The sequence below is a fragment of the Balearica regulorum genome, chromosome 30 (genome assembly GCF_011004875.1).
Source record: "Balearica regulorum gibbericeps isolate bBalReg1 chromosome 30, bBalReg1.pri, whole genome shotgun sequence".
Classification (NCBI taxonomy): domain Eukaryota; kingdom Metazoa; phylum Chordata; class Aves; order Gruiformes; family Gruidae; genus Balearica; species Balearica regulorum.
The window spans coordinates 899273-916839 of NC_046213.1; the positions used below are offsets into that span (position 1 = coordinate 899273).

The 17567-nt window shown below is 64.6% G+C and overlaps 2 protein-coding genes across 2 annotated transcripts; both read right to left on the reverse strand.

The window, feature by feature from the left end:
• Positions 1–1117: 1117 nt before the first annotated feature.
• Positions 1118–9360, reverse strand: MCOLN1 (mucolipin TRP cation channel 1). The gene is made up of 15 exons (XM_075738122.1): positions 9257–9360; positions 8870–9060; positions 6530–6697; positions 6274–6433; positions 6033–6120; positions 5138–5234; positions 4867–4966; positions 4637–4743; positions 4260–4409; positions 4073–4174; positions 3690–3812; positions 3211–3417; positions 2954–3084; positions 2034–2482; positions 1118–1990 (listed from the first exon to the last, which is right to left on the reverse strand). Exons 1-14 carry the CDS (start codon positions 9270–9272, stop codon positions 2446–2448), a joined length of 1677 nt encoding a protein of 558 aa, XP_075594237.1. The 5' UTR covers positions 9273–9360; the 3' UTR covers positions 1118–1990; positions 2034–2445.
• Positions 9361–11244: 1884 nt separating this feature from the next.
• CYP4F22 (cytochrome P450 family 4 subfamily F member 22) lies at positions 11245–17130 on the reverse strand. The gene is made up of 12 exons (XM_075738161.1): positions 16919–17130; positions 15831–15975; positions 15185–15238; positions 14974–15101; positions 13804–13931; positions 13119–13386; positions 12499–12565; positions 12295–12424; positions 12089–12222; positions 11936–12000; positions 11743–11825; positions 11245–11501 (listed from the first exon to the last, which is right to left on the reverse strand). The coding sequence occupies exons 1-12, from the start codon at positions 17102–17104 to the stop codon at positions 11324–11326; spliced, it is 1566 nt and encodes a 521-aa protein (XP_075594276.1). The 5' UTR covers positions 17105–17130; the 3' UTR covers positions 11245–11323.
• Positions 17131–17567: the final 437 nt, after the last annotated feature.

Below are 17567 nucleotides of genomic sequence, written 5' to 3' on the forward strand. Positions count from 1 at the left end.
CCAGCCCTGACCCCCCAGGGTAACAGCACCCACAGCACCCACTGCCAGCCCTGACCCCCCCAGGGTAACAGCACCCACAGCACCCACTGCCAGCCCTGTCCCCCCAGGGTAACAGCACCCACAGCACCCACTGCCAGCCCTGTCCCCCCAGGGTAACAGCACCCACGACACCCACTGCCAGCCCTGTCCCCCCCCAGGGTAACAGCACCCACGGCACCCACTGCCAGCCCTGTCCCCCCAGGGTGACAGCACCCACGACACCCACTGCCAGCCCTGTCCCCCCCCAGGGTAACAGCACCCACGGCACCCACTGCCAGCCCTGTCCCCCCAGGGTGACAGCACCCACGGCACCCACTGCCAGCCCTGTCCCCCCCCAGGGTGACAGCACCCACGGCACCCACTGCCAGCCCTGTCCCCCCAGGGTAACAGCACCCACAGCACCCACTGCCAGCCCTGTCCCCCCCCAGGGTAACAGCACCCACGGCACCCACTGCCAGCCCTGTCCCCCCCCAGGGTAACAGCACCCACAGCACCCACTGCCAGCCCCGACCCCCCCAGGGTGACAGCACCCACAGCACCCACTGCCAGCCCCGACCCCCCCAGGGTGACAGCACCCACAGCACCCACTGCCAGCCCTGACCCCCCAGGGTAACAGCACCCACAGCACCCACTGCCAGCCCTGACCCCCCCAGGGTAACAGCACCCACAGCACCCACTGCCAGCCCTGTCCCCCCAGGGTAACAGCACCCACAGCACCCACTGCCAGCCCTGTCCCCCCAGGGTAACAGCACCCACGACACCCACTGCCAGCCCTGTCCCCCCCCAGGGTAACAGCACCCACGGCACCCACTGCCAGCCCTGTCCCCCCAGGGTGACAGCACCCACGGCACCCACTGCCAGCCCTGTCCCCCCCCAGGGTAACAGCACCCACGGCACCCACTGCCAGCCCTGTCCCCCCAGGGTAACAGCACCACTGACACCCACTGCCAGCCCTGTCCCCCCCCAGGGTGACAGCACCCACGGCACCCACTGCCAGCCCTGTCCCCCCACGGGCACCCCGAGGTGCTGGCACCCACCACCCCCGGCGCAGGGGTCCCACAGCAGCACAACCCCACTGTTCTCCCAGGGCGCTTTATTCTCCTGCCGCGGGGGGGGGGCACCCACCAGGACCCCACACGGGGCACAACTCCCCGCCACCCCAAAATGGGGAGCAAAACCCAAGGCGAGAAACACCCCCCCACCCCCCCCACCCCCAGCTGAGACTGGCCACAACTCAGTCCATGAATGAGAGAGCACCAAACACCCCACCACCGCCATTACGGGCGGGCTCTCCGATTTGGGGTTAAATTTGGCCTTTTTGGAGGCGGGGAAGGCAGGCGGAGGCGGCAGTGCCTGGTGCGAGCGGCCGCTGGCCCCGCTCCAGCCGGGAGCAGCTGCTCCTCCGGTTACAAAACGCGCCCTTGACCCGTCCCGCCGCGCGTCAACAGCTCCGGGGCGCGATGCCGAGGAGGGGACGGGGGCACCCGTTTCATTCTTACCCCGCTGCCCCCCCCCCGTCCCGGGTGGGGTTGGGGTCAAAGGGAGCCGCCGCGGCCCGTCGTGCCTCCAGGTTCCCCCTGAAATGGCTGCAGGGCTTGGGAACGAGTCCCTCGCGCTGTCACAGGGCAGCTGGGCTCGGGGACGAGGGGGGGGGGACGAGTCCCTGACACGGCCAAGGGGCCATGGGGCTCGGGGACGAGGTGGGGGGACGAGTCCCCGATACGGCCAAGGGACCGGGGGCTTCAGCGACATCCTTGACGCAGCCAAGGGGTCACAAGGCTCCAGGTTGTCCCCAAAAACACATCTGAGGGGTCACAGGGCTCCGGGTTGTCCCCAAAAACAGGTCCAAGGGGTTGCAAGGCTGGGGGATGAGCATCAAAATAGGGCCAAGGGGTCACAGGGCTTCAGGCTGCCCCCCAAAAACATGTCCAAGGGGTCGCAGGGCTTCGGGCTGCCCCCCAAAAACAAGTCCGAGGGGTCGCAGGGATCCAGGCTGTCCCCAAAATCCACATCCGAGGGGGTGACAAGGCTCCGGGTTGTTCCCAAAAACACGTCCAAGGCATCGCAGGGCTCCGGGCTGCCCCCCAAAAACACATCCAAGGGGTCACGGAGCTCCGGGTTGTCCCCAAAACCACATCCGAGGGGTCCACGCTGAGCCCCCGAGGGACTCCCCGGCTCCAGTTCGTGATCGGGAGCAGCAAGGCCAAGGTCGAGTACCCCCCCCCCCAAAAACGCAGGGGACGCGGACACCGGCTCTCCCCGCTCCTTCCGGGCCCCAAGCTGATAAAAGCCGACGATAAAATAAATTAAAAGCACTCGGGGGTGCCGGGGGAGAGCACGGGGTACCGCTCCTTTGTGTCCCTGGGGGTCCACGTCGCGGGGTTGGGGGGGGGGGGTGTGATCCCCTCAATTCACCAGCAGCGCGTTGTCTTGCAGAGGAGCCCTGCGGAGAAGACAGCGCCGGCGGTAACGGGGAGAAATCTGATGAATTTGGGGAAAACGGTTTCGAGTTTGGAAAGAAGACTCAGCAGCAGGTAAAGGGAGACCCAACACACGCAACAGCCCCCCCCCCCACCACCAAAGAAACAAGCAGGGTGGGAAGCGGGGAGCGAGGACACAGGGAGCCCAGGAACCCCGCTTATACCCACGTGGAGGGGTCCCCACAGGCAAAGAGCTATTTTGGGGTGCCGGCAAGAGATTCACCGGCACGGAGAGGGGTTGGAAATCACGATCCACGTGGGATCGGTCACGCACGAGGAACCAGCAATGAAAATAACCGTAAAATCCTCCTCTCCCGGCACGCAGGAGGGAACGGGGTAGAAAACAAGGCGGGGGGGGGGGCGCAGAGCGTCCCCGGCCCCGATCTGTCGGTAAGAAGCGCCCCCCGATCCCGACCCCGGTGTTGCCCGCTCACCGCTCGCAGCAGCAGAAGACGGAGCAGGATGAGGCGCTGTCGCGACGGTATTTGCCCGATTTAGGGCTGTCCTTGCACTGGGCGATGTAGGCGTGGAGCTGGGAGACGGGCGTTTCGCCCTCGCACTGGTGCTGCGGGGAAAAAAAAGAAAAAAAAAATTGGAAACGGGGAAGCTGAATCCCTCCGGCGAGGGGAAAATGGGATCAAAAACCCAAAAAACCGTGAAGTTTTGTTTAAAGGTCAGGGTGCGGCCTCACCTTGATGGTCTCGTAGTAGCCGGTGATGAGGGCGATGAAGAGGCTGAGGACCATGTAGATGAAGAGGCTGATGAAGGTGTACAGGTAGATCTGGCTGAAGAGCCACACCAAGTAGCTGTTCTGTTGCATCTCGGCAAAGGTAACGAACATATCGTCCCCGTTGATGAGGGAAAAGAGGCACTCGGACACCATGGAAAGGGATCGGAACTGGGATGGGAGGTGAGAAAAGAGCTGGTAGGTAGCCCGGGCCACCGCGTCACCCCCCCTCAAAAAAGGGAGAGGAAGTTCCTCAACACCCTACGCGCCACCCCGGTGCCGTCGCGTCAACGAGGAGAGAGGCCGCGGCGAAGAGCGGCGCCGTATCTAACCCACGCTGCCGAAACGGGGACCGGCCCCACACCCGTCTCCTCCCAAATCTGAGCGGGGGAATAACCCGGAGGTGGGTGAAGCCCACCCCGATCGCCGACCCGCGGCGGCACCTTGACGTGGTACGGGCCCAAGACGATCCAGCCGCAGAAGCAGTAGCCCAGGTAGATGGCGGCCACGCAGCAGCAGAAGCGGATGACGTCGGGGAGGGCCACCCGTAGCGTGACGATGAGGATCTGGCGGAGGAAAAAAAAAAAAAAATAAATAAATCAGAATTAACCCCCGTCTTCCACCGAGGGTGTCATCCAACGGCGGTTAAAGCACCCCGTGCGACACCAAGGTCCCCGGCAGAGCAGGACCGGGACATCGGGGACACGCAGAAGCCGTAGGATGAGCCCGAGCCTGTCCAGGTGCTTGTGGCCAGGCCGGCAGGACCGTTCCCAAGCCCTGAAAATTGTCCCCTCGGCTCCCAGGTCACCTCCCCGGTGTCACTCACGTTGTACTTTTGGAAGAAGCTGAGGTAGCGAATGACGCCGACCCAGACCAGCAGCGTGGAGGTGCCCAGGAGGATGCTGCAGACGTCGTAGCTGGCAAAGTTCTGCAGGGACAGGGATGCGACGGGCCTGAGGCACAGCCAACGCCGTCCCCAAAGTCCCCAGCTTCGTTCCCCGGCGTCGCCGTACCTTGGACTCGATGCCGATCTTCATGATGGTTCCCAGCACGGTGAGGACGTCGCTGATCACCAGGAGGATGTACCAACCGTTGAGGAATTCCATGCGGTCTGACAGACACACGCTCTGGTTGTAACGGCGCTGGAAAAACCGGCTGAACTCCTGCGCGGGGAGGAAAAACGGGGTCCGTCACCCATCACCCGGAGGCTTTCACCTGTCTCGCAGCACCCACGGATTTGACCGAGCATCCCCGCAGGGGAAAAAAAAGCTTCCTCCGAAAACCCGGCAGCGCCGAAACAGGGTCCCGACGGCAGCTCTGTCCGTCCCCACCGGTTACACCGCGGAGGGTGGCTACGGTTAACGCCGCTTCCCGCCATCCCACTGCTCACGTGCTGCAGCATCAGGCCCCGGATGATGGAGCGAGCGCAGAGGATGAAGGAGAGCGAACAGACGAGGATGACGATGACGTCGAAAAACAGCCGTAAGGAGTTGTCACCTGCAAGACACGTGGTGTAACGAGGTTAACGAAGGGCACAGCCGCACCCCGAGCACCCCACGCGGCTTTTCGGCACCCACTGGGTGACAGACGCCGGCTTCGTCGCGTCCTCGCGGCTCCTACCTCGGCCGAAGACGCTGGGATCTTTGCACTCCTTGATATCCGCCTGGTTGTCGAGGCGGATTTTCACCCGGCCGCTGTGCGCCTTGTTGTCAAACGTAATCTGGGGAGAAAGCGGGGACACGGGTTACCGCCTGTGAAACCGTCCGGCAGCTCCTCGCTGCCGGAACGCTGCCTGTACCCGGTTCCCTCCGTGCCCACGAAGGCAGCTACAACGCCCGCGGCAGGGCCGGCTGGATCGCCCCGAGGCGGGGAGCGGTACCGACGCACTCACGGTGATGGTGAAGGTGTAACAGTCGGGGATCTCATTGTTGATGATGGTTTGGATGTTGATGGCTTTCAGCTTGAACTGAATGGTGACGTTGATGAGTCTGCGGGACGGGATGTTCGTTAATTCCCCCCTCCTGGGGCTTATCTGGGGGGGGTCTCAGCCCACTTAGACACCCCCCAAACCCCAAAAACACGGTGCCGAGAGTCAAACAACCGATCTAGAGGGAGTAAACACCTTCCTTGGGGGTGCAAACAGCCCCAGGAAAAGGTGTCCCCAGCTTTAGAGGAGCAAATCACACCCAACCTGCCCCAGCGTCGCTGAATTTTGCTTCAAGGGGGGGGAGGTTGGACCCTCTGGAAGAAACGGGTGTCGCAAGCTGCACCGTATCTCTCGTTGCCAGCAGCTCCTGCGTCCCTCTGCCCAGCACCGGCAAGAAGACGGCGCCTGCCCACGCCGATAACGTGCCCGCAACTGCAGGGCTTGGCCGCGGGCCACCGAAACGCCGTTGAAAGCCGGCGCAGGGTTTCGGGGAAGGGAAACCAACCCCCAAAGAGGATGTTGCAGGACAGTCACGGTACGGCGGGGTCAGGTCTGCGGCCGACTCCGATGGAGACGGGGTCGGAAAGCAGCTGCTTTGTTGCGCAAGCCCGGTGGTTTCACGTCTCCCTCGGCACAAGGGCGGATTTGTTTCTATCCCGCACGTGTTTTTTTAAAACCAACGGGGTTTTTTGGGGGGTTGGGGGTTTTTTTTTTGCCATCCTGGCAGCAGCTTTCGGCACGAGGAATTCCTCGCGTCGGGGTCCCCGCTTCGCCATCAGCCCTACCCTGCCGCTACAGGACGTCCCCTGCACCCAAACACCGGGACGCCCCGGCTTGCGGGGAAGACGTCGGCGATTACTTGTGAAATTTGAGGGTGAAGTTCTTGTAGTTACGGTCCAGCTCCGGAGGAAGAGGCTGGGGGTCCTCGGGGTCCACTCCCAGGCAGTCTGCAGGGAAGGAGAAACACCTTCAGGGAAACCCGAGGCCCCACGCAGACCCCTTGGACCCTCTCAAGCCCAGAACGACGACCAAAAACCTCCCCGGGACCAAGCGGTGGCCGTGAGACAATGAATCTCAACCCCATCGTCCCCAAAACCCACCCGTGACGATCTTGGGGTCGATGTTGAAGGTGTCGTTGGCCGGATCGATGCGTCCTTTACGGTAGTACTGCTGGCACAGCATGAGGGCCGACCAGTTTCCTCCGCTCTCCGCCCGCACGTAGGCGTAGCGGCCGATGGTCTCGTTGGGAATGGCCAAGTACTGGAGAAGGAGATGTCCTCAGCGGCTGGATGTAGCCCCGAGCCATCTCCGTGGCCCCAAGCCACCTCCGTGTCCCCCTCTGCCCGCGGATCTCACCTTCTCCACGGCGTAAAACATGCGGTCGTAGAGGTCGCGCTGCGTATAGACGGCGTAGGAGTCGTCCGCGCCGTCCACGTAGTCCTTCAGGAAGAGGTGCTTGAAGGCGATGGTGTTCTCCTCCTTGAACGTCACCACCATCTGGTTGCTGAGCCCGAAGAGGATGAGCTGAGGGACAAAAAAGACCAGGATTAAATCCCTGCCCTGGAAGCTCCACAAACAACCATGCCACGGCCCAAAACGCCACCGTTTCGCCCCAAAGATGCTCACAGGAGGCAAAACGCCATCACCCTACGCTTGAGTCACCCCAAAAAGAAAAGGGCCAGCTGGCACATCCCCGAGGTTGTCCCAAAAACTCTTAAACCGCCCGATTTCCTGCGGCAAAACTCCTCTCCCGCTGCAAACAGGGGAGACGATCTCCTTGGGGACGCGCACGCGTCGTGTCTGTGTCCCGTCCCCCCTCAGCGCCACCCTGGGAACACGACGGCAGAGCGGCCCCTCATCTTCCTCCTCTTCATCAGCGTTTTTCCCTGTCTGCGCGCTCCAAACCCCTCCCCGCAACGGTAATTAGCTCGTGTTTATTAACACGAGACGCCGCTCGTTAGCAGGGCCGAGGGCACGGGTGGCTCTGGGTGCCACCGCTCAAAGCCTCGGGGAGGGGAAAGCACCCAGGACAACGCCACGGCGCTGAGCGGGGAGAAAAAAAAGTGGGGGGGGGGGGGCAAGGCCCGGGCACCCCGACTTCCCTGGCCGGGAGGGGGATGTCACGTGCCGGCTGTTTCCTACACGCCTCGTGATCGCGGCCCGGCAGCTCCCGGGGGATTTTCCGTCCCCAGGATGGAGCCTGGCACCCATCCGGGAGCTGGTGACACCCTGAGGTGGCGGGTGGGGGGGCAGTGTCCTTTCTGCCACCCTCCCTCCTTTTTTTTTTTTTTTTTGGGGGGGGGGGAGCACCCCGGTATCACCCATTGCCTGAGACACCCCAGCGCGGGGCACGCAGAGCCCAAGGACGTGCCACCAGGGTAACCCCAACAGACACCCCCCCCCCCCCCGCTCACCCAGGGGACCTCTCCTGAGTCCCCCGCTGTCCCCAAGCACCCCCTCCGCGTCCCCAAATACTCAAAGCTCCCCCCGTGCTCCCCCAGCGATTCTCAGCCCCCCCCCCCCAACATGCCCCACGATGTCCCCAGGCCTCGCTGAGGGCGTCCCCTCTTACGTCCCCATGCCCTCCTCAGAGCCCCCCCGCCCCCCCAGCACCCATGTCATTGTCACCCCCCAACTCCCCACACCTCGGTGTCCCCCTGCCTATTACCCCTCAATGCCACCCTGGCGTCCCCCTCCCCTCTGTCCCCATGTCCCAGGGGACCCCCTCCCCAGTGTTCCTGTGCCCAATGTCCCCAGGCTTCTTCCCCCACTGTCCCCATGTCCCAAGGCCACCCCTCCTCGGCATCCCCATGCCGATTGTCCCCATCCCCAGTGTCCCCATGTCCCAGGACCCCCCAGGGCCACCCCTCCCCGGTGTCCCCATGTCCCAGGATCCCCCCAGCACCCCCCTCTCCAGTGTCCCCATGCCCCAGTGCCTCCCTTCCAGTGTCCCCATGTCCCCTTCCCTGGTGTTTCCACGTCCCAAGGCCACCCCTCCCAGTGTCCCCATGTCCCAAGACCCCTCCTTCTCAGACTCTCCATGTCCCAGGGCCACCCCCCTCCGTGTCCCCATGCCTCCTCCCTGGTGTCCCCATGTCCCAGGGCCGCCCCCCGAGCATCCCCATGTCCCAGGACACCCCCCACCCCGCAGTGTCCCATGTCCCAGTGTCTCCATGTTCCAGTGCCTCCCTTCCCCGGTGTCCCCACGTCTCAGGACCCATCCCCAAGTGTCCCTATGTCCCAAGACCACCCCTCCCCGGTGTCCCCATGTCCCAGGGCCACCCCCTCGGTGTCCCCATGTGCCAGGACCCCCCCCCAAGTTTCCCCGTGTCCCAAGACCCCCCCTCCCCAGTGTCCCCATGTCCCAGGGCCACCCCCTTGGTGTCCCCACGCCCCCATCCCAGTGTCCCCGTGTCCCAAGACCCCCCCTCCCTCGTGTCCCCATGTCCCAGGACCCCTCCCCAAGTGTTCCCATGTCCCAGTGCCACCCCCTTCCCCGGTGTCCCCATGTCCCAGTGCCACCCCCCCCCCCCCCCGGTATCCCCATGCCCCCTTCCCCGGTGTCCCCATGCCCCAGGGCCACCCCCCCCCGTGTCCCCACGCCCCCTTCCCCGTTGATCCCCGTTCCCGAGGCCCAGCCGTGCCCCTCCCCGGTGTGTGTGTGTCCCCCCTCCCCCGTTCCCGTTGTCCCCGCACCTGAACGGTGACAAGGAGGATCTTGGCCAGCTGCAGCCCCAATTTAACGGGTCGCCGTCCCCGGGCCCGGTATTTATCACAAGGACTCATAAAAAAATACTTAAGGCGACGTCGTAGCTCTTCTTCCTCCGCCACCACAGGAGACTCCGTGGTACCGTACCCCGGACCGCGGCCTAACAGCCGCTCCGTTTCTGAGGAGAAACGGCCGTTAACCGGCGGGTACCGGCGACATCAGCCGGGGAGGGCGGCGAGGACGGGGGGGGGGGGGACGGGGACGGCGCGGATCCGCGCCGTCCCCCCCCCCCCCCCCAGTCGTCGCCGCCCTCCCCGGCCCGGTTCCCCCCCGCCCCCGCCCCGGCCCCGGCCCGGTCCCCGGTTGCCGCTCACCGGCCGGGGCCGCCATAACGCCGCCTCAACGCGGCTTCAATCTCCTGTATCACATGACCGGAAAGCACAGGCGTAACTCCCTCCTACTCGTTGGTTTGACTCGTAACCACGCCCACATTAGGGCTGGGTGAAGCCGTGAAACACGCCCACTGCCTGGCAAAGGTCCCGCCCATTGTCTGGCAGTGGCACCGCCCAGTGTCTGGTTGTGGCCACGCCCACTCACCGCTAATGGCTCCACCCCCTCCCCTACCTGGGCCAGGACGGTGGCCCGGAGGGACGTGTCCATGGATGGTGGCACTTGGCCCTCAGGAGGACATGGCCACACCGGGACGGGGACACGTGTAACGGAGGGACGTGTCCATGGATGGTGGCACTTGGCCCTCAGGAGGACATGTCCACACCGGGGCGGGGACATGTGTAACGGAGGGACGTGTCCATGGATGGTGGCACTTGGCCCTCAGGAGGACACATCTATGCTGGAATGGTGACACTTGGCCCTCAGGAGGACATGTCCACACCGGGACGGGGACATGTGTAACGGAGGGACGTGTCTATGGATGGTGGCACTTGGCCCTCAGGAGGACATGTCCACACCGGGACGGGGACATGTGTAACGGAGGGACGTGTCCATGGATGGTGGCACTTGGCCCTCAGGAGGACATGTCCACACCGGGACGGGGACATGTGTAACGGAGGGACGTGTCCATGGATGGTGGCACTTGGCCCTCAGGAGGACATGGCCACACCGGGACGGGGACATGTGTAACGGAGGGACGTGTCTATGGATGGTGGCACTTGGCCCTCAGGAGGACATGGCCACACCGGGACGGGGACATGTGTAACGGAGGGACGTGTCCATGGATGGTGGCACTTGGCCCTCAGGAGGACATGGCCACACCGGGACGGGGACATGTGTAACGGAGGGACGTGTCTATGGATGGTGGCACTTGGCCCTCAGGAGGACATGGCCACACCGGGACGGGGACATGTGTAACGGAGGGACGTGTCTATGGATGGTGGCACTTGGCCCTCAGGAGGACATGGCCACACCGGGACGGGGACATGTGTAACGGAGGGACGTGTCCATGGATGGTGGCACTTGGCCCTCAGGAGGACATGGCCACACCGGGACGGGGACATGTGTAACGGAGGGACGGGTCCATGGATGGTGGCACTTGGCCCTCAGGAGGACATGGCCACACCGGGACGGGGACATGTGTAACGGAGGGACGTGTCTATGGATGGTGGCACTTGGCTCAGGAGGACATGTCCACACCGGGACGGGGACATGTGTAACGGAGGGACGTGTCTATGGATGGTGGCACTTGGCCCTCAGGAGGACATGTCCACACCGGGACGGGGACATGTGGCCCGGAGGGACGTGTCCATGGATGGTGGCACTTGGCCCAGGAGGACACATCTATGCTGGAATGGTGACACTTGGCCCAGGAGGACATGTCCACACGAAGACTGGGACATGTGGCACAGAGGGACGTGTCCATGGATGGTGGCACTTGGCCCTCAGGAGGACATGTCCACACCAGGACAGTGACATGTTGCATGGGGGGACATGTCCGTGGATGGTGACATGTGGCCCAGAAGGACATGTTGACACCAGGATGGTGACATGTGGCGTGGAGGGACATGTCCACGGATGATGTCATGTGGCCCAGGGGACATGTTCATGCCAGGACGGTGACAGGTGGCCCAGGGAACGTGTCCAGGCCAGGATGGTGGCCTGTGGCATGCAGGGACATGTCCATGGATGTTGGCACTTGGCCCAGGAAGACACATCCATGCCAGCATGGTGACATGTATCAAGAGGGGACATGTCCACACCAGGATGGTGACATGTGGCCCCAGAGGATGTGTCCATGCCAGGATGGTGACGTGTGGCATGGAGGGACATGTCCACACCATGAGGTGGCACATGACCAAGGAGGACACATCCCCACCACCCCCACCACACCACCACGACACCGTCCCCTCCGTGCCACCATTTATTCACCGCTCCTCCCTCTGGTGGGACGGCCGTGGTGCAAGGTGTCCCCCGTGTCCCCGTGTCCCTCAGGCCACCTCCGGCAGCGGTTCCAGCAGCAGCCAGAGCCCGTCCTCGGCGCGGAGGATGAGCTCGGGTTTGCGGCGCGGTGGCAGTTCCGTGTCCAGCCGGATGGTGAAGCGTGCCACCGTCAACGCTGCCACCACCTTCATCTCAGCCATGGCGAAGCTCTGCCCGATGCAGTTCCTGCCACCACGTCCCCTCTCTGTCACCTCTGTCACCACCACAGGGGTGACGCGGGGGACAGCAGACCACCACCCCCACCGTCTGGGTGGTAGAGCAGATGGTGGAACCTCCTCGAAACGTGGGGACGGTGTTGTCCTCATGACACCCAAACGTCACGGCTGTGGGACAACCACCCCACCTTGAACCCAACCAGGCTCGGGGGGTGACACATGGGGACACTCGTGTCCCCACCGTGGCTTACCTGGGACCGGCGGAGAAGGGGATGAAGGCCAACGGGGACCGTCCCTGACTGTTCTCCGGGCTGAACCTCAGTGGGTTGTATACCTGGGGTGACACGGACACCGTCACACCGTGGGGACATGGTTGGCCCTGCCCATGGTGACAGGGACATCCCGCTGTCCCATAGTTGTGCCACCAGGGCCAAGTGGCTCTACCTGGGGCTCAGGCCAGATGTCCGGGTTGTGGTGGGTCCCATAGATGCTCACCAGGGAGATGATCCCTGGTGGGATGGAAACGGCCACCTTAGGGACAGGGGACAAGGAGGGATGGTGACACTGGGGACATCTCGTACCCCGGGAGTGCCGTACCCTTGGGGATGACACGTCCATCACGCAGGGCGATGTCCTCGGTGCAGCGCCGGGACACGGCGGTGACAGGGGGATGCAGGCGAAGGCTCTCCTTGATGCACATGGTGGTGAAAGGCAGGTGGGACAGGTCCTCCCTGGGGGCGAGGGATGGTGACACCAGCGTCCCCACGCCGGGTGGCCGGGGGATGACACCGGGGACCTCTCACCAGTCGATCTCCTCCACGTCCCTGCCTTTGAGGAGCTCGCGGACCTCCTGGCGGCACTGCTCCTGGTAGTGGGGGTGGCGGGCCAGGTTGTAGAGCAGCCATGCCAAGCCGCTGGCCGTCGTGTCATGGCCTGCAGGGACAAGGGGTGAGCGAGGGGACATGTCGGTCCCCCCGCTCTGATGGTACACTGTGGCTCGCCCTCACCCTCGAACATGAAGGTGTCGGCCTCGGCCGAGATGTCCTCATCCGACAGAGTGTTGCCGTCCTCATCCTGCAAGGGTGAGCGTGACAGCTAAGATGCCCCCTGGGGCCACCAGTCTATGGCCAACCCTCCCCATGGCCACCACCGTTCCCCTACAGCCACCACCTTATGGCCAACCTTTTCTGTGGCCACCGACATCCCCTTGGCCACCACCATCTCCCTGTGGCTACCACCCAACAGCCAGCCCTCTGCACGGTCACCACCATTCCCTTGATCATGACCACGCTGCTATGTCCACCACCCTACGGCCAACCTTTCCCGTAGTCACCACCATCCCTTTGGCCACCATCATGCTTCTATGGCCACCACCCTATGACCACCCTTTCCCATGGCCACCACCATCCCCTTGACCACCACCATCACCCTGTGGCCACCACCCTACGGCCAATCTTCCCCATAGTCACCACCATCCCCTTGGCCACCACCATCTCCCTGTGGCCACCACCCTACAGCCAACCTTCCCCATAGTCACCACCATCCCCTTGGCCACCACCACGCCACTATGGCCACCACCCTATGACCACCTTTTCCCATGGCCACCACCATCTCACCCTGGCGCTACCTTAGAGAGCAGGAGAAGGTCAATGAAGTCCATGCTCCGTCCTTGGTGGCTCTCCAGCCAGGCTTGGTGGCCGAGGCGGTCAAGTGCCTGGCGCCGGCGCTGCACCACGCCAGCGGTGAAGCTGTGTACGGTGGCGCAGGCTTGGGCGAAGCGACGCCCGTCGGCCGAGAGGCGGTAGAGCCACGTTGGGTGATGGAGCAGACGGTGATGGCGTCTCACCACCAAGGTGCTCAGCTCCAGGATGGTCTTGATGTACTCACTGGGCTGCCTGTGGGGCACCGGGGACCGCTGGGGACGGTCACCATGGACCGCCGGGGATGGTCATCCCCCTGGCCATGGTGAGCTTCAGTGGGGACATGGGGTGGCAGTAGGACATGTGAGACCAGGCTGGGGTGACACCAGGGTGGCGGCTCAGAGTCCTGGGGGTGGGGGGAACCTGATGGGGGGGACAAAGCTGGGATCGGGGGGACCCCGGGAGGGACAGAGTTGGGGTGTGGGGACCCTGGAGGTGACAATATTGGGATGGTGGGGACCTCGATGGGTGCAAAGCGCAGCGAGGACACCAGCAGGGACCAAGCCAGGGTGGGGTGGGACCTCAGCGGGGGGGGACAGAGGTGGGGTAAGGAGGGGGGGGACACCGGGAAGGGGACGGGGTGACGCCGGCAGGGGACAGGGTGACACTCACTGCTGACAGTGGCTCTCGTGGCTGAAGATGCATTTCTGGAGGGTGTCCAGGGTGAGGAGGCTGAGCTGCCCCAGCACCTCCAGCCGCACCGGGCCCCCCGCTGCCTGCGCCGCTGCCCGCCACTTGGCCTGCAGGCAGGGGTGAGGGGCTGGGTGCCCGTCGGGGGGGGCTGGGGACAGGGCTGGGTGCGGGCAGCGGGTGCTGGACAGGAGCTGGGTGAAGGTCTGGGTGCAGGCAGCGGGTGCAGGGTGGGGTCTGGGTGCGGGACAGGGTCTGGGTGCAGGTTGGGGTCTGGGTGCAGGCAGTGGGTGCCGGACAGGGGTCTGGGTGCAGGTCTGGGTGCGGGCAGTGGGTGCTGGACAGGGGTCTGGGTGCAGGTCTGGGTGCAGGCAGTGGGTGCTGGGTGGGGTCTGGGTGTAAATCTGGGTGCAGGCAGCAGGTGCAGGTTGGGGTCTGGGTGCAGGACAGGGTCTGGGTGCAGGTCTGGGTGCAGGCAGCGGGTGCTGGACAGGGGTCTGGGTGTAAATCTGGGTGTGGGCAGCGGGTGCAGGTTGGGGTCTGGGTGCTGGGCAGGGTCTGGGTGCAGGTCTGGGTGCAGGGTGGGGTCTGGGTGCAGGTCTGGGTGCGGGCAGCGGGTGCAGGGTGGGGTCTGGGTGCGGGACAGGGTCTGGGTGCAGGGTGGGGTCTGGGTGCAGGCAGTGGGTGCCGGACAGGGGTCTGGGTGCAGGTCTGGGTGCGGGCAGTGGGTGCTGGGTGGGGTCTGGGTGCAGGACAGGATCTGGGTGCAGGTTGGGGTCTGGGTGCAGGCAGCGGGTGCAGGTTGGGGTCTGGGTGCAGGTCTGGGTGCAGGCAGCGGGTGCAGGTTGGGGTCTGGGTGCAGGACAGGATCTGGGTGCAGGTCTGGGTGCAGGGTGGGGTCTGGGTGCAGGCAGCAGGTGCAGGTTGGGGTCTGGGTGCAGGACAGGATCTGGGTGCAGGTCTGGGTGCAGGCAGCGGGTGCTGGACAGGGGTCTGGGTGTAAATCTGGGTGTGGGCAGCGGGTGCAGGTTGGGGTCTGGGTGCTGGGCAGGGTCTGGGTGCAGGTCTGGGTGCAGGGTGGGGTCTGGGTGCAGGCAGCAGGTGCAGGGTGGGGTCTGGGTGCAGGTCTGGGTGCGGGCAGCGGGTGCTTACGTGCATGATGTGGGTGCTCTGGTTGAAGACACCCACGTAGGACTTGAGGACGTCCGAGTGGAAGGCGGGTGTCAACAGGCGTCGGTGCCGAGCCCACTTCTGCCCGCGGCTCAGCAGCAGCCCGTCTCCTGCGGCGAGACACCCGACTCTGTCCCTGGTGCACCCATGGGTGCTGCACCACATGTCCCGCCACCCCTGAGCACCCACTTACCCAGCCAGGGCTTGAGGAAGCCATAGAAGAGCTGGTCCTTGGGGGCGATGAAGGCTGCGGGAGAGGCGAGCGGGGGCTGGTGAGGGGTGCCACCAGGGTGGCATCAGGTCCCCTCGGGGGCTTGCAAGGTGGGTGGGGGTCCCTAGGGAGAAGGGACCCCACATCTGCACCCATAACCACCACGGGATGGGAGTTTGGGTACAGGCAGGCCACCGGGCTGGCCTTGGTGACACCCCTGGGTGGCCCTGGGGATCCTCAAGCACAGGTTGGTGGCCACCATGGTGTAGGCATTTGGGGACTCACTGGGCCAGCCAAGGGTGACACCTCTGGGTGGCCCTGGTGACCCTCAGGGACAGGTTGGTGGTCACTATGGGGTGGCATTTGGGCTGGCTATGGGTCACACCTCTGGGTGGCCCTGGTGACCCTCAGGGACAGGTTGGTGGCCACCATGGTGTAGGCATTTGGGCACTCACTGGGCCAGCCAAGGGTGACACCTCTGGGTGGTTCTGAAGACCTTTGGGGTTGGGTTGGTGGCCACCCACAGGATGGGTGCCTGGACGTGACCAGATCCCCAGGCCAGCTATGGTGACACCTCTAGGTAACCCTGGGGACCCTCAGGGACAGGTTGGTGACCCTCGTGTCCCACCTGAGGCCAAGAGGACGGAGCGGAAGGTGTCGGGGTGGAAGAGGCGTAGGATGGGCATCCACGGCAAGAGCCACCACAGGCAGCTGTGCCGGTACCGTGCCACCAGCTCGTCCACCTGCTGCATCCCCTCCTCCGTGTTCTTCCCCTGCGCCAGGGGACACCGCAGGGCTCAGTGACAAACGCGGGGACACCCTTGTCCCCGTGGTCACAGCCGGACTTGGGGACGTGCTTGTCCTCAGCTTGTGGCCAGCCCTGGGGACAATCTCAGCTTGGGTTGGTGGAGACACCCAGAGCTTGCGTGTCCCCGTTGTGTCCCTGTTGTCACCCCCTTCAAGGTGCCACCGCCCTGTCTCCAATGTCACCTCTCAGGTGCCACCATCACCTCCCTGTCATCGTCCTCTCCACGTGCCACCACCCTGTCCCCAACATCCTCCCCCAGGCTTCACCACCGTGTCCCCACCATTCCCTTCGAGGTGCCACCACCGTCCCTCCACCGTCCCCCAGCAGGTGCCACCCTCCCGTACCCACCATCACCCCCCAGGTGCCACCACCCCATCCCCACTGCCCCCCAGAAGTGCCACCACCCTGCCCCTGTCACCCCCCCAGGTGCCACCACCTTCTCCCTACTGTCCCCCTCAAGTGCCACCACCCCGCCCCTGTCGCCCCCCCAAAAAGTCACCACCTTGTCCCCACTGTCCCCCTCATCACCACCCCTCTGTCCCTGCTGTGTCCCCCCCAAGATGCCACCACCCTGTTCCTGCTGTCCCCCCAGGTGCCACCCCCCTGTCGCTGCCACCCCTCCCAGGTGCCACCGCTCCATCCCCCCCCTGCTGCCCCCCACCAGATGCCACCACCCTGTCCCCACTGTGTGTCCCCCAAGTACCACCCATCCTGTCCCTGTCACCCCCCCCAAGATGCCACCGCTCTGTCCCCACTGTATCTTCCCCAGCTGCCATGGCTCTGTCCCCACTGTCCCCCCCCAGCTGCCACCACCCCGTCCCCCCCACTGACCCCCCTCAGATGCCACCACCTTGTCCCTGTCCCCCCCCAGATGCCACCACCCCGTCCCCCCCTCGCTGTCCCCTCACCAAGCCGGTGTGACCCAGCAGCCAGCAGCGCCAGGGTGGCCGGGGGAACCTGCGCAGTCGGTGACAAGTGACCCGGAAGCGAGCGACGGTGACCACAGCGTCCCAAAGCCACCCCAGCAGCAGGGCCAGCAGCAGGGTGCCGATGGCCACCGTGGCCAGTGGACCCAGCGCCCAGGCCACCGCCATGACGGGGACGGGGCAAAGGTTGGGTGGGAGGGGGGGGGGGTTTGGGCACGGCACCGCCTGGTCACGTGTCCCCGCCGCGCCGTGTCGTCACGCGCGTCCGTGGCTTGGTCGTAACGGGCGTCTTGGTGGCATCGGCCCCGACGTGTGTCCTGGTGGCTTCATCCCTTCATGCGTGTCCTGGTGGCATCGGCCTGTCATACGTGTCCTGGTGGCTTCATGTGACACGTGTCCTGGTGGCATCGTCCTGTCATACGTGTCCTGGTGGCTTCATGTCCTGATGTGTGTCCTGGTGGCTTCATCCTGTTATGTACGTCCTGGTGGCTTCATGCCCTGACACGTGTCCTGGTGGCATTGTCCTGTCATACGTGTCCTGGTGGCTTCATGCCCTGACACGTGTCCTGGTGGCATCGGCCGCTCATGCGTGTCCTGGTGGCTTCATGCCCTGACACATGTCCTGGTGGCA

Excerpts from the sequence above, each read along its gene's own strand:
- CYP4F22 (XM_075738161.1), bottom strand. The coding sequence starts at position 17,104 with ATGGCGGTGGCCTGGGCGCTGGGTCCACTGGCCACGGTGGCCATCGGC. Across the intron at positions 15,239-15,830 it reads CTCCGTCCTCTTGGCCTCAG|CCTTCATCGCCCCCAAGGAC; the intron begins GTGGGACACGAG and ends CCTCTCCCGCAG. Across the intron at positions 13,387-13,803 it reads CACGAGAGCCACTGTCAGCA|GCAGCCCAGTGAGTACATCA; the intron begins GTGAGTGTCACC and ends GGTGCCCCACAG.
- MCOLN1 (XM_075738122.1), bottom strand. Across the intron at positions 3,813-4,072 it reads GCTTCTTCCAAAAGTACAAC|ATCCTCATCGTCACGCTACG; the intron begins GTGAGTGACACC and ends TTCCTCCGCCAG. Across the intron at positions 2,483-2,953 it reads GTCTTCTGCTGCTGCGAGCG|GGCTCCTCTGCAAGACAACG; the intron begins GTGAGCGGGCAA and ends TCTTCTCCGCAG.